At 36.9% G+C, this 15,324-nt stretch overlaps 1 protein-coding gene across 1 annotated transcript in view; it reads left to right on the top strand.

Annotated features, from left to right (window-relative positions):
* The window catches only part of LOC145689315 (nucleolysin TIAR-like), a 1,166,854-nt gene extending 1,157,048 nt beyond the window's left edge, over window positions 1-9,806 (top strand). The window contains exon 11 of the mRNA XM_081763493.1: window positions 9,617-9,806. Coding sequence (XP_081619619.1) covers window positions 9,617-9,655 — 39 coding nt within the window. The 3' untranslated portion in view covers window positions 9,656-9,806. The remainder of the gene's footprint in view (window positions 1-9,616) is intronic.
* The last annotated feature ends 5,518 nt before the right edge of the window (window positions 9,807-15,324 follow it).

Below are 15,324 nucleotides of genomic sequence, written 5' to 3'. Positions count from 1 at the left end.
GCGACCAATAATTGTTTCCGAAATTTCAAGCTTTTATTTCACAGTGTTTCTCCAGATGTTAGATGTACTAGCTGGAAGTTTTGGGTAAATACATATTTCAAATACTGTTTACAAATGTCAGATTATATTTTCAAAAGCTTTTAAAATTTAATTTTGGTAGACTCCATGATGTTCTAACACCCCATGAAGATATCTAATTACTTTAAGATGAAATTGCTACTGGTGTTTATTAACTTTCCATGACCGATTTCGGAAATTTTAGCATCTAACACGAAAACCCCTTAACTGTGTTGGTCCTCCCTTTATTTGACAACATCTTGATAGCCGTTAGTCATATTTTAATTCAATTTCCGAATTGTAGCGTCAAGTATGCAAGCCCCACATACCTATAGTTTATTCGCCCCCCCCTAAAAAAATCAGTTCTTTACATTTTAGAGACATGTATTTCCATATATCTAAAATGCAGAAATTAGGTACCGCATTGGAACCCCATTGGAGTACTCACTTACTTTTGCATAGCAAGGTAAAAACGCCAGTGGTTCTCACTTTAAGTTTGAAAACATACTATTTTGTCTCTTCTCTGAGCATCGTGAATCTGTCGGAGCTGTACCATAGTTGGAAAGACTCACTGATCCTTCCTATAGTGACCATGTAGTCAGAATTCAAAAAGGAGTAGCCCTTGAAGGAAAAACAATATTTTAAAATCCTTGCACCAGTAGTCGTCACCTTAAAATCAAAATGTTCCAGTAGTAGTCAGGATTTTCTACCAGTGTTCATCACTCAAATAACTTGACAATTTATTCAAAAACGCACTGTGTATCAGTTTAGGGTTGAGAATACAATATAAAGTAGTAAGCTTAATAACTTTGCATCACTTTTAGCACTCAAGAAAGAAAATAAAAACGTTTTTACATACTTTTTAAAGCAATTTCAGAAAGACAAATGTTAACTGAATACAAAAGTTAACTGTATATCACTTCCACGTTAAGAGTACAATATTAAATACTATGTTTAATAACTATACGTCACTTTAAACTCTCGAGAATGAACATAAACAATTGTACATACATTTTAAAAACAATCTGAGAAACAAAATAAGTTAACTGAATTCAAAATTTAATTATACATCACCTTAAGCTTAAGAATACACTATAAAATGCTGAGATTAATAAAAAATGAAATCTTTAAGTTTAACGTCCCACGGTTATGCCGGTTAGGATAAGGAGACGGTGATAATGAGAAATGAGTGAAATGGTGGAATGAACAAAGTGGGAGGAAACGGGAGAACCCCGAGAAAACCCACGAGCAAGGTGTTTGTCCACCACAAAGTCCACACGGCGCGAGTTGGGATCGAACCAGGGACCCCAAGCACCAGAGGTGAACGCTCTACCACTGAGCCACCGCGGCCCCCGGCCGGGAATCGAACCCGGGTGTCCCACGCCAAAGGCGTGTTCATTAACCACTTAGCCACGAGGGAGCTCATCTGTGAGGCAGTGTAAACCCCCCAAAAAAGAAAGAAAATAAACGCACACTGGATGTTTGCGCAATTGAGGATCAAAACATTCTCAATGGAGTATGAGAAATAGTAAACGTCAATCAATGTGTGCTTTTGCTTATTCATTACTTCGTTAATACTTAATTCCTTCTAGAAATAGTGAAACAATACTATGAAGAAACACTAATTAAACTAATAACAATTACGTTGTATTTCTTACCATACCGTTTTTACCACCCATAGAATTTCAATCTAGCACTATACTGCATTAGTCACGCCGTAACGAAAGCTGAAATTCAAAGACCTGGCACTCGTTAACTGTTGAAGCTGTGTTGTAGCTACCTGTATATCACGCGGCCTGCGTTGGTACTCCTCAACATAAATACGTCACAGCCCAAAGCCAGGAAACATCACAAACAGAAGACAGGGGCACAAGCAGTGCCTGACACTTCACGAACTCAAACCCACCAAGACTCAACTCAACATGACCTTCAATTACGTTCTAGAAACCAAACCAGTGCTAAGGCACAAACTCACCAACTTCCTATATGAAAACACAAGAAAAAAATCTAACGTTTTGGTTCCAAAGTGATGACATAACAATAATACTAAAAAGGTTTTAATTTTCAGTAACCCAAACATTAATTAACTAGGGAACATAACAAAGCAAAAATAAATAAATAAAAATAAATTAAATTAAAAAATAAAAACCTGACAAGTAAGCTCTCCCTGACTACTTTTTTTTTTTAAATTTCAGTGAGGCTGTAAAATATGTCAATATCTTCGTTATATATATATATATATATTTCATTGTAAACAAGTTCTTTAAACGAAAGAAAGCTCTGAGAGCGCTTACCTCTGACGCGGTAGGTCCCTGGTTCGATTCCTGCTCCCGACAAATAGGCTTTTGGTGAACACTGTAGTTGTGGTTATTCTTAAGACTTTCCAGTTTCCTTACATTTTCTTGATTCCACCATTATCATGTATCTCATCGTCACCTTCTCTCTTACATTGATGTACAATCATGGGGCGTTAAACTAAAAGAAAAAAAATCTTGCAAATATCCTAGTAAAAATGAGTTTTCTAAACTACACTAGTGGCCCCGCGTAGCGTATTCGCTAACGCTCTCGCCTTCGGTGCGAACGGTCCCGGGTTCGATCCCGGTGGGGGAACTCGGTCGAAAAAGTATCAAAAGATTTTAAGTCCAGCCATCCTGAATGAGGTTTCCTTGGCTTTTCCTCATTCACAGCAGGCAAATGCCGGAGTGGTACCTAACATATAGGTCCCAGGCCGTTTTCTTCCTTTAGTTATGCAATTATGTTAAGCAGCCCTGTAGTAAAACTGCTCCAAGTAATAAATCGTCACATATAAAACGGAATGAATAAACACATAACATTCATTTTGCTACCTTGAAATGTAAAATGTTTCAAAACATTAATATTCAAAGATTTCTCAAAATTCAGATTCACCCATTCCATTGTCCTCAATCATTAACGAGTTTTACAATAGTAAGAATTGTATTCATAAACTACATTACTTACTTAGTACTATATTAAAGCAAGTTACACTAAAAGAATATATAATTAATGGAATATTTAACTAAAGTAATAGTTAACTAGTGTACTTACCCAAGCACTTGTTTCCTTCCTCTCTTCTTTTCCGTTTGTAAACAACCTCGTTTCGCAAGCAAAAGACGGTAGTTCAATGACGTCAGCCATGGCGAAAGAAAGAGGTGTCTATAGGCGGCCTGGATCTCACACACAGATGGACGTATTTAACATATAGCTGAAGTATTTAACATACGTATACGTATGTAAAATACGGAAGATTGTTAGATGTCAGACATCCTCCAGCGACATGATGTAATATCTAAGCGGGTAAAAGGCAGTACCTATGTAGTATATGGATAAAGTACGCTCCGTACAGATTTCCTTAGTAAACATAACGAATCCTTGTATTTGTACAATATACCGCTGTCCGGATAATGGATTTTTCTCAGTGCGTATATTCCAGAATCCAACCGAATAGGAGTCGAAATCGCTATAAAGAAATTAAAGAAACACAAATCTCCGGGTATAAACGAAATTCCGGCTGAGTTAATTTTAGCTGGAGGCGAAAAATTGTGCAACAAGATACACAAACTCATTCTCGTTATCTACAACATGGAAGAATTGCCACAAAAGTGGAAAGAATCAATCATTGTTCCAATCCACAAGAAGGGTGACAAAACTGACTGTTATAATTATCGAGGCATCTCTCTTCTGTCAACATCCTATAAACTACTTTCAAACATTCTATTAACAAGATTGACCGCATACGCAGATGAAATTATTGGAGATTATTAGTGTGGATTTAGACGAAATCGATCAACTATCGACCAAATATTTACCATTCGCCAAATACTCGAACAGAAGTGAAAATACAACACCCCATTACATCAACTATTTACTGATTTTAGAAAGGCTTACGACTCAGTTAGGAGAGAAACATTTACAACGTTCTTACAGAATTTGGAATACCGAAAAAGCTAATTAGATCAATTAAGGAATGTTTAAATGAATCCCAAAGTAAAGTCCGGGTAGGAACATTTTTGGCCACGAGCTTTCACGTCAAGAATGGCCTGAAACAAGGAGATGCGTTGTCGCCATTATTATTCAACTTTGTCCTGGAATACACTATAAGGAAAATCAAAGATAGCAACCAGGGCCTAGAGCTGAACAGTGTTCACCAGGTTATGCGTACGGTAAATTTAATACGGGATGATAGGAGAACAATAGAAAGAAATGCAGAGGTCTTATTAAACGCATGCAGGGACAAGGCTTTAGAAGTAAATGCAGAGAAAACTAAATACATGGAAGTGCGTCGGGACTGTAATACTGCAAATTATGAATGCGTTAAAATATTAAATAATACTTTTGATAAAGTGGATACTTTCAAATATCTAGGATCAATATTAACCTTTAGGACACGAAGTAACTATATTTAGTTACCTAAAAATAAGGCTTGGGATACGAAGTAACTATTTATAGATACCTTGCAGTTTGCCCATTAAACCTAATTGTTTTTTTAACTTTCTGGGTATCAAATATATGCACTTGCATGTGTTTTATTCAGGAGACATACTAGGCAACTGCTGAATACAGAAATTATGTTGTTATTGTTTTTTTAAAGTGAACGAACGTGACTGTTTGTATTTGTCATACAAGCTCTTTAAAACGCATTTAAATTTTTAAAGTGCGCAGTTTTGTTCTTAGAGGTTTAACACAACAATAAGTTAATTGTTGTGAAAGAAAATATAAATAATCAGTCGGGAGACGTTTCCCTTCCAATCTGGGTGCCAGCGACGTAATTGGGAATAGAGGGTGTGGGGGGAGAGGTCTTGACCTGGCTGAGAAAGAAAGATTTATTTCTGCACATGGTAACAACATAGAGTGATAAGAGAGTTTGTTTGGGTTTCTCGGCTCCTACAGCCCTTGTAAGACGTAGACTGAGTGTTGTGAGCGCGTTCTTTGCTGCATACGAATTTTAATGTGACACAGTAGAATCTACCTTTAAGGACCCTAAAATTTGAAAATTTGTTACCGTTGGTTTTACTTGTGAAACTGGTGTTGCGTGTATTAGTTGAAATGGCATCGAGAAATGTTCTCAGTTCAGAAGACATCGAGACGAGTTGGAAGCAATGGATACAGATTCGGAGTGGGATAAAGAACAAATTGAATTTCCTTCCTCAGACACAGATGAATTTAATTTTGATGACTTTGATGATGATTCTCCCACCCCCTAATCCTTGATTACAGTGATCGGGCGCAAACCATACTAATTATGAAACTTCCATGTATTCTCCGTAAAATGCTTCAACTTTCGTGAGTCCACTGCTATTAGAGCCTGAGCTACGATCATTTGAAAATAACCCTGCATTTTGTCATTTCTGTCCTAATCAGTGGCGTAGTTACATTATGATTTTGAGGAATTTCCTAATTATGCTGTATGTATCATGTTAACAATGCTGTTATATGTTATTGAGAATATATAAAAGAACATTTTGATGTACATTTTAAACGCATCGTCAATTTCTGGAGCGGCAGAGGGGGAACGGAACTCAAAATTTTTGCTAGAAAAGTTGTAAAAATTCTGTTTCCCCCACCCCCGTAATCCTAGATTAGAGTAGTCGTGGGGTGAACCGCACTAATTATGAAACTTTCATGTATTTTCTGTAAAATGCTTCAACTTTCGTGAGGTTACGACTATTAGGGCCTGATCCACAGCTATTTGAAAATAACCCTACATTTTGTTCAAAATTGCGCAGTATCCCAGGCTTTATTTTTTTTAAAAGGCTTCGTAATTAAAAGGTTAACAGACGAAAATCATGTTCACGAAGAAACTAAATGTCGTCTAAAAACAGGGAATTCGTGTTATTATTCAGCGTGTTATTGCGAATTCTGTCGAGGAATTTGAAGCTTAAAATATATTAAACGATAATCATACCTGTTGTTCTGTATGGTTTCGAAACATAGTCGCTTACTGAGTGAAGAGCATAGACTGAAATTATTTGAGAACAAGATCCTGAGAGAAATATTCGTACCCAAGAGGAACGGGAATGGCGGAAACTTCATAACGAAGAACTACGTAAATTATACGGCTTACCAAATATTGTTAAGGTCATCAAATCTAGGTGGCTTAGGTGCGCAGGACATATAACCAGGATGGAAGAAAGTAGGAACGCTTTCAAAGTGTTAGCGGTAAGACCAATTGGAAAACGACCATTAGGAAGACCTAGGCGCAGATGGGAAGACAATATTAAGATGGATCTCGCAAAAATATTAATACAAAGTAGAAACTGGATCCAGTTGGCTAAGGATAGAAGTCAGTGGAGAGCTTTTGTGAACGCGGCATTGAACGTCCGGGTTCCATACGCTATAGAGTTAGTTAGCTTACGAAGCATGAGTAGATGCCTAGGCTGATACTATAAATAGATTAAATGCGTACTTCCTGAAAAGATGGGTTCTACTGACATTGGATAGTCTATATACTCTTCGTGTGCTAGGGCCTGGAAGAGAGAAGGAGATAAGATTTCATATCAGGTTACGTCACGCACAGTCGCACGCCTTCATTTTCATTAAAAACGGAAAAGCCAAGAGAAACAAATTTCATCTTACTTTCCTTTTGGCAGTCGGACACAAATCATCACACTTATCTGCAAAAAGGACTTTTCAAATCGGATTATTGGGAGAGCCTCCAGTTCCAATGTTGGGACGGGACATGTCTCCCCATTTCCCCGGAATTTTTGCCCGTACCTACAGCTGAGACAACTTTCCAGCATGAAGAGAGGGTCATATCTTCCTCTGGCATTTATTGCAATTTGTGCCCAAGTAGCGGAAGTGGAATTAATACATATTGATGAGACTACTAAACGCACTACAGCACAAAGTTCAGTTTGAAATACTACAGAATACGATTCTTTTTTAAAAATGGAAAAACCAAGAGAAATCAATTTCATCTTACATTTCTTTCTGGCAGTCGACACAAATCATCACACTTGTCCCAAAAAGCACTTTTTAAGTCAGATTATTGGGGGGACAATCCCCCCAGGTCCAAGATAGGGGGGACATGTCCCCCTCGTCCCTCCGGGATTTACGCCAGTGGTTACAGATCAGGAAGAGAAATCTGAGGAGGTGGGAGTGTAAGTCCCTCCCTCACACAAAATATTTTTGTAAGAAAAGCCTCGCATTAGTAATTTACTGGAACGCGAATAAAATTACACTAATATCAAAAGCTGGCAAATTAATCAAATAATTTATATTTAATTAACATATATTTCATGTGTAATTAATGAGTAAATTGGCAGTTAGCTGTAACACTAATATTACGTAATTTAATGCATATTCATGGATGTTAAAATATATGTACTCTTGTATATTCCAAATTTTATCTTTTTCTACTCTTCTGCCTCGGCCCACCGTAATAAGACTGATATGATTTCGCACACAAGTTACCGTATGAAAGTAATAATACACCATTTTGACAAAAAAATGTAAAATAAAAAAAAAAACGAATTAGTTACTCCGACAAAATCCTACCGCTAAATTTACTACACAGAAATATACTGCTGCAACGTATAAATCCCGTCTCGTTGCATCAGAAGAAGACTTCAAGCCATACATAATCTTCAACCCTCACGTTTTCGATGATGATAGAGAGAGAAACGGGAATATGTGCTATACTATACAATGGCATTTCCATAAAACTAACCGATGAATCGCCAATGACATGTAGCATATTGATGACCCATATACAGGAGTTAGACAAAAAAATCTAAAACGTTTGCAAAAGTGTAAAAATCATACCTAGTATGGTGTGGGGCCTCCTTTTGCGTCCAAAATAGCTTCGATCCGACGTGGAATGGACGTATACAGCTCCTGAATCGTGGTATGTGGAATTTTGTACCATTGTTCCTCCAAAACATGCTCCAGTTCCTTAAGAGATGCTGGTGGAGGGTAAGGAGACCGAACACGTCTTTCTAACTCAGACCACAATGGTTCAATGATGTTCAGATCTGGTGATTGTGGGACCCAGGGGAGGTGTGATAGCTCCTGGTCATGCATCTCAAACCATGATTGACCATTTTTGCAGCGTACATCTTGGTGCCAAAGCATGTTGGTAGATGCCATCACCATCAGGGAACAATATTTGGGCCATGGGTAGAACCTGGTCCCCCAAAATGGCCTCATTCGCCTTAGCATTCATCATTCCATGCAGGGCTATGATGGGACCTGCAGAAAACCACGATATCACTGCCCATACTGTAACAGAACCACCCCCATGCTTTGCAGTTGGGAGCATACAGTCTGTATCATAGGCCTGCGACGGTGTTCTTCATACGTAAACATGACCGGTTGTTGGGAACAAGGTGAAGTTCGATTCATCGGACCACATTACGTGTTTTTACTGCTCATGAGTCCACGCCTTGTGGTCCTTGCACCACTGGACACGCCTCTTCGCATTTATTGCTGTGACCAGGGGTTTGGCGATAGCGGCCCTGCCATGAATTTTCATTTTATAAAGTTCCTGTCGCATTGTTTTCGATGAAATCGAGTTTTGTAGGCCAGAATTGAGTTCAGACGTAATTTTCATTGCAGTGGTCTTCTTTTTAGCTGCTACAATCCCGTTTTAATGTCCTCCGGTCCCTATCTGACAGGATTGTCTTTCGACCACTGTTGTGCTTTGAGGACGTCGTTTGCCCATGAATTGTGTATGCCCTCGTGACATTGGACACAGTGCCTTTCGATACCCCCACAATATTCGCCAGTGTTGCCACTGAAGCTCCAACCAGACGGGCACCAACGATCATGCCTCTTTGAAAGTCTGTCAGGTCGCCCATTTTACTGCACCACTTTCACATCACGACACACACACATGAACGGGTTACTGCTGACGGAAGAGGAAGGTTCACATGACACATTGAAAACAAAAAACCATCGGCAACCGCAACACGCGTTGTATAGTACAATGAAGGGCCAAACTGGCCAAACTTACGTGTCCTGTATGAAGTGTTTTAGATTTTTTGTCTAACCCCTGTATATATATATATTTGATCTGCTAGAAAGGGCCGTGAAACCAGAGACTCCGAACAGTGGAGAAACTTTGGCAAGCGCATTTCTGATAGAATAGATACAATCGATATTAGTGTCCTTTACTCTATCCTAGTGCAGTGGAAATTGAAGTGCAGAGCAATAATTCGTTAGTATGATTACCAAACAGAGTTTTTTGGGCGTTGATGGCGATTTGAATTTTCAATAGGTATACTCCTTGTATGTGTTTCAGTACATGACGAACAACCCACGATATTCCAAATCAGTCGTGTGGAAAAATAAAAGTGTTTGAAGATAAAATTAGAAAACTACAAAAGTATCAATAAAAGATGTTCATACTTCAAAGCATGTTATATTTCTTAGTTTTATTGTCATTTTATTGCAAACACTAATACTAATAAACACAATAATAAGCCTGAGGAATTTGCAAATCCTCACTAATGATTTCATTATTTTATTTTGATGCATTCTGTTTAAATGTCTACTTTGTTATATAAGTTATATAAAGCATGTATTTTCCATGTGTTTCCAGGAAAAGAAGTCCATTGCCAGAAGTTTTAGCGAATGCTGAATGAAGAATCTCCACATAATTGATCAGTTGAAGATATATTTTCACATCGCAGAATGAGGCACTTCGTCGTGCTGAAAAGAAAAGGAACTTTTCATTACATCACTTATTTTAGTTATACGACATGACGAATTTTTTCAAGCTCAAGACAAGTGTACTTTTTTTCTTTTTTTTTACGTTCCCCTTTGGAAAATATACTAAAAATGATATGAATAAAGAATATTCATCCACAAAATAAATTTCCATTTTTTTTATTGAATCAAAAGATCCCATATATTTCAGACAAAAATTTTCTTATGGGCCTAATGTCTGGAGAACTACATATAGTGTAGCCAACTCAGTATAATGTGCTTATTCCGTAAAAAAAAAAAAAAAAAAAAAAAAAAAAAACGAAAATTCGGTTTTAGTCCGGGATCCACAGTACATACTAGAGATGCAAGGGCTCGGAAAAAAACCGGCGTTTTTGAAAAAAAAACTCGGTTTTTTCTGCTTCGCTTATTTGCTTGGGAAATTTTGGCCTTTTTTAAAACTTCTGCTTTAAATTGATAAAGCAGACTTTGTTTCGCTTCTCTATAACACAAAAAGTCATTTAATTAGTGGTTGATGCCGATAATAATATAAAGCCTCGAAAGTAAACCATAAATTTCGAAAACATATTTTAAACAATTTTACTTCAACATTTTTACATTATGAATTCCAAAGGATTAACCAATGTATATAATAAAAAAAAATTAACCTCCTATATACAAAAGTAAGCAGAGTTGGCAAGAACCATGGTTGTTTCTGAAAATGCAAAAAAAAAAAAAAAAAAAAAAAAAACGTTTTGGGGGGCAGTTTAAACCAGGCTTTTTTGGGGTTTAAACCAGGTTTTTTGATTTAGATATTTTGCTTTATGTATTTATATTACATATTCACAGAAATAAGTTTGTTTCGCCTTGGTGTTATTATGCAACAACGGGGTTATGCTGGAAGAGGTCCCATAAGCTTAAAGAAGTCCGGTCAGTAAATTTCTTAAATTGAGAAACTCCCGCCCTAGCCATCGGGAAAATCCCGTCATTCTTTTAAATGTAAAACAATAACGGGAAAATCCTGTAAAATTTAATTTGCATGTAAAAATTGGAGGTCAACGTATTATAATCAGTACGCTAAAACTGAGGTACAAATTTAGTATGTAGATATCATTGAAAGTCCAATCCAAGCTAATGTTGGAAGCTGCGTAGGCAATCGATAAATTTTACCAATTTTAATCAATATATTTAAGCAACCTTGGCTTCTTTATAAAACAACAGGCATGCAGAAATATATATAATTTGGTTTCGTTTCGTTTCATATGTTTAGGCTTAACATCCTTACGTAGTACCGAGGTTATCAAGGGGAAGACTTTCGCTTAAAGTGACATCCGAAAGAGTACTTGGTTTACACATGAAAGAAGGGTTGTGGTTCGACCGAGAATTCATGCAGATGGTTTGACATGTGAAACGTCACCATGAAGTTCACACGATTCGCATTTTTGTTCTTTTTATTTTTTTTTAGTTTAAACCAGTTATTAAAAAAAACAGCTGGTGTAAACGAGCCAACCCTAAGAGTAAAAACTTTTTTTTAAAAAATACGCAAATAACTAGCAAAATTGTATGTAGTATTTTTACTTCAAAATATTCCATACCCTCTTTTTTGAAACAAAATAAAATTAAAATAAAACAAGAGAAATACTTAGATTTATATGATACAATTAAAGGCTTTTGGTTCAGTATATTCTTGAAATTCTACAGTCAAGTTTTTTATAACCACCATCAAGGGCGCCCATCAGGGGGGTTAAGGGGGCGCTTGCCCCCTAGAGGAAAATACTTCAGAATATTGAAAACCCAATAGAATTTTTACATTAGTTAAGCAAAATTTGAAACTATTTTTGAAACGTCGCTTATACTTGCCCCTCCTTGGAAACCACAACATGGGCGCCCTTGACCACCATCACGGTTTACCCAGTCCTCAAGTTTTCTGAATTTTTAACAAGAGGGATTCAACATATCATTACGGAACTCCCCCCCCCCCCAAAAAAGGACTATGGAATATATTTATGTTAAGCTAAATACAACTGCACAACAAACGTGACTGAGTGGTTGGCTTTTGCGCTTCTATCGCGAAGTCCGGGATTCAACCCAGCATTCGACCATTCTGACAAAGCCTTCCTTCATTCCATCTGTGAATGTAGAAATGGTGCGTGTACTGGCCGACTAGGAGTGTAGGAGTTGGCCGACTTCCTTTCTTATTGTTTTTAAATCGTTATTATTACTAATTACCAGCAGTGACGGTTTTGCGAAGGTTAGAGGATCGGTCTTTCGGACTGAAGCCTGTTCCCCAAAGTCGTGGAATGTCTAAAACGAACAAAATATCTATTAGTTATGCCTTTACTCATAAACTTTAAGCTCCCGTCAAATAAAAATTACGAATGTTTAGAAAAACTAAACATTAGTAGTAAGAAAACCCCTCCCAAAACACTTTTCTAAATTCGCCACTGATTCTCAGTATAAAATGATCTTCAAGGTTGTATCCGGAAGATTATTGCTAAACATATAAACGAAACGAAATATTAGTTATGCCTGTACTCATAAACTTCAAGCACCTCCCAAATAAAATTAGGACTTTTTAGAAAACGAAACAATCAGAGAAACCCCTCCCAAAGTACTTTTCTAAATCCGCTATTGATTGTTTGTATAAATTGGTATTCAAGGTTGTATCTGGAAAATTATTGCTAAATCATTGCACAACTACAGTATAACAGAAATGTGGAAGTACGGTTTGACGGACATATTGAAAAACGTATGCTTTGACGGATATATAGAAAGACGTAAGTTTAACTTTCGTGCTAGAAGCTGGAGTACTAAGCTCTTAGAAATGAAACACGGATGACAAACTAAAATGATCTAGAGAAGGAAAAAAATGTCGATAACTCAAAAGTTAAAATAAAGTTAAATAGCCTGTAAAATTGCCCTCAAATACTACATTCTTCATGTTAGCTTTAATTCGTAAAATATGCGCTCCATCCATCTTGACGGTGAATTACAGAGCTAAATATGGCATTCAGGTCATGGAATTCTTATCTAACTATAGAATATACTATAAGAAAGATATTTGGATAGAAAAATCATGAAAATGAAAAAAGCCAAAATTTCCAAAATTCTCGTTTTTTCCCCAAAAAGCCGGCTTTTTATGTGAAAAAAACCATCGATTCAAAAAAGCCGGCTTTTTTGCATCTCTAGTACATACCCGTAAAAATTTGTGGGTGCACGGAGTTTTATTATTGCATCGTGTTCTTTTACCTATCACTTTCTATTTTTTCTTGGGTAGACATCTCAATTATGGTCGCTTATCTCCATAGACGCCATTTTCCAATATGGCTGCCAAATAAGCAATCAACATACATAGCTAAGGAACTAAGCCACCTAGGAAAGTCATCTTGGTGTCAAATCGTAGATTTTGAGGATCAGAGAATTCAAATATTATCTTAAAATTGCGATGTATTGAATTCTGATGCATAATATAGCCAGGGGCGTACGCATAAATTTATTTCGGAGGGGTCCAAAGCTTTTCGGGGAGTCCAAGTTCAATATGAGGACAAATTGTATTAATCGGTCATTAGCCACTTCCCGCCGAGGACCTAATCAGAAAGAATTCCAAGATAATTTTCCATGAATTATCTGAGGAAATATTTCGGCTACAATAACTAAAGTGCGTGGAGTAAAGAAATTTCGTGTGTGTGAAGAGAATAAAGCCCACAAATTTCTGGCAGCTGTAAATTTCTTTCATGATGACGTATTAGATCATATCGAAGATTTAGATAGTACAAATTTTTTGCAGCCGATGTACTCGCCCATGGAAACTGTATAAAAGCTTATCTTAGAAAATATGACTGCCTGTCAAGTGTTAAAGAGCCGAAAAGTACAAAATTGTTACAGAAATTCCAGTTATTCAAGCAAGCAAAACAGTTATTGACCCTTTGCTCAATAAGGGTTATGGCTTCACGCTTTCTAACATTTGGAAGCTGATGAACAACTTAGATGACAGTATTCCAATTTATAACAATGAGGTGAAGATATTTTTGGTTAGGGAATATGAGGACAAAATCAAGTTTTGTCCATCAAAACACCGAAAGGAACCTTTGCTTGTATTTTCTTCAAGTTTTGTCCATCAAAACACCGAAAGGAACCTTTGCTTATATTTTCTTCTAATCTGAGTTCAGAAGTTTTAGCCCAAATGATTAGATCTCACAATGCCGTAAATACTGCAGGGATACTTCTACGTAATACTATTAAGGAAGTAGATTTTAACTTAAGCGACAAATTCTACGATTCCACAGACCTTCTATAATCCTGAAAGATGATGACGATGTCTGATGTATTACCATTCTTTCATCCCTATTCAATATTAACAAAACACACTTACTCATGAAAGCAGCAGAAGACAGTGATGTCACAAACATCGATAATGATAATGAAATGGAAGATGATGTCATTTCTGATACTAATGCACTATAACGAAAATCTTTGCCACTATTATCTCTATTCCAAATAATGTATTATCAGATATGGCATGGTATGAAGAAAACACTACTTCATATGATCATGGCGCATTCAATTTATGATCGATGCAAAAGTAAAACGTTAAAAACTTCCTTAAATCGGGTTGGTGTTTCCATTAGCTACTAATATTTAATAAGAGACATAAATTTACTCTATGCGTACTGTGTAGAAGCCTGTAAAATTGCTGACACACCAATACCAAGTCATTTTAACTTAGGAGATTTTACAACAGGAGCTCTTGACAACTTCGACTTTGAAGACAAGTCATCGCTCCTTATACGGTAAGTACGTTTGGAAGCCATCATACTGCCATGGTTCTTTTTTTCAACATAAGACATCAGAAGAGATCCACAGAAAGAAAAAGTTTGAGTTTTACGTCCCACGGTTATGCAGAAAGAAAAAGATTTCACAAACTGTACTGATGAAGATAACTTGTGAACTTCAGTGTGAGCTACGGTGTAGAAAAAAATACTAAACCAAAGAAAGAATACAACCAAACCTGGTCTTCCCAACTACTTTTAAGTTGCTGAAGATGTTGGCATGTTGGATGTTGTATCTGATGAGGCATCCACATGTGCTCTAAAAACTGTGTTTGTTATTTCTCTTACTCGATGTGGTGCGTTTTTAGGCAACACTCAGCATGCATCACCAAAGTGGAGCAGTATACACACTTTAATTTCATCCGAGGTTGTACCAATTGAATAAGTTGGGTTTCTGTCAGTTATTCTTCCCCAGTTACTGATTACGCTACTGTTTGTGCTACCCTTAAAACTTTGAATCTGTGAAACAACAATTGAGACAACTCAATCTTCCGGTCTTTTGCGACGAAGGAGTGTTTTGTACAGTTGTGTACATAGTTCTAAATAACCGAGACGAATTTTATGACATATTGCCAATGCTTGGAGTATTTCATTGCACAAAAGTGGCTCTACGGTGTGCTGGGAGGTACCTCCTTGGTAGTGGTTTCGATGATGCTCTGGTTGAAACAGAGAGCTTCGGAGTGAATTCAGTTAAGAGTGTACTAAATGAAAAACATTATTTTCCCGGGCGTTTCAAGGAATGCCAATTGTCTCTGAAGTATTCGATAAAATGATT

This window comes from Thermobia domestica, chromosome 1 (assembly GCF_964235325.1).
Source record: "Thermobia domestica chromosome 1, izTheDome1.hap1.1, whole genome shotgun sequence".
Lineage (NCBI taxonomy): Eukaryota > Metazoa > Arthropoda > Insecta > Zygentoma > Lepismatidae > Thermobia > Thermobia domestica.
This window is presented reverse-complemented; position numbering and strand designations above follow the sequence as displayed.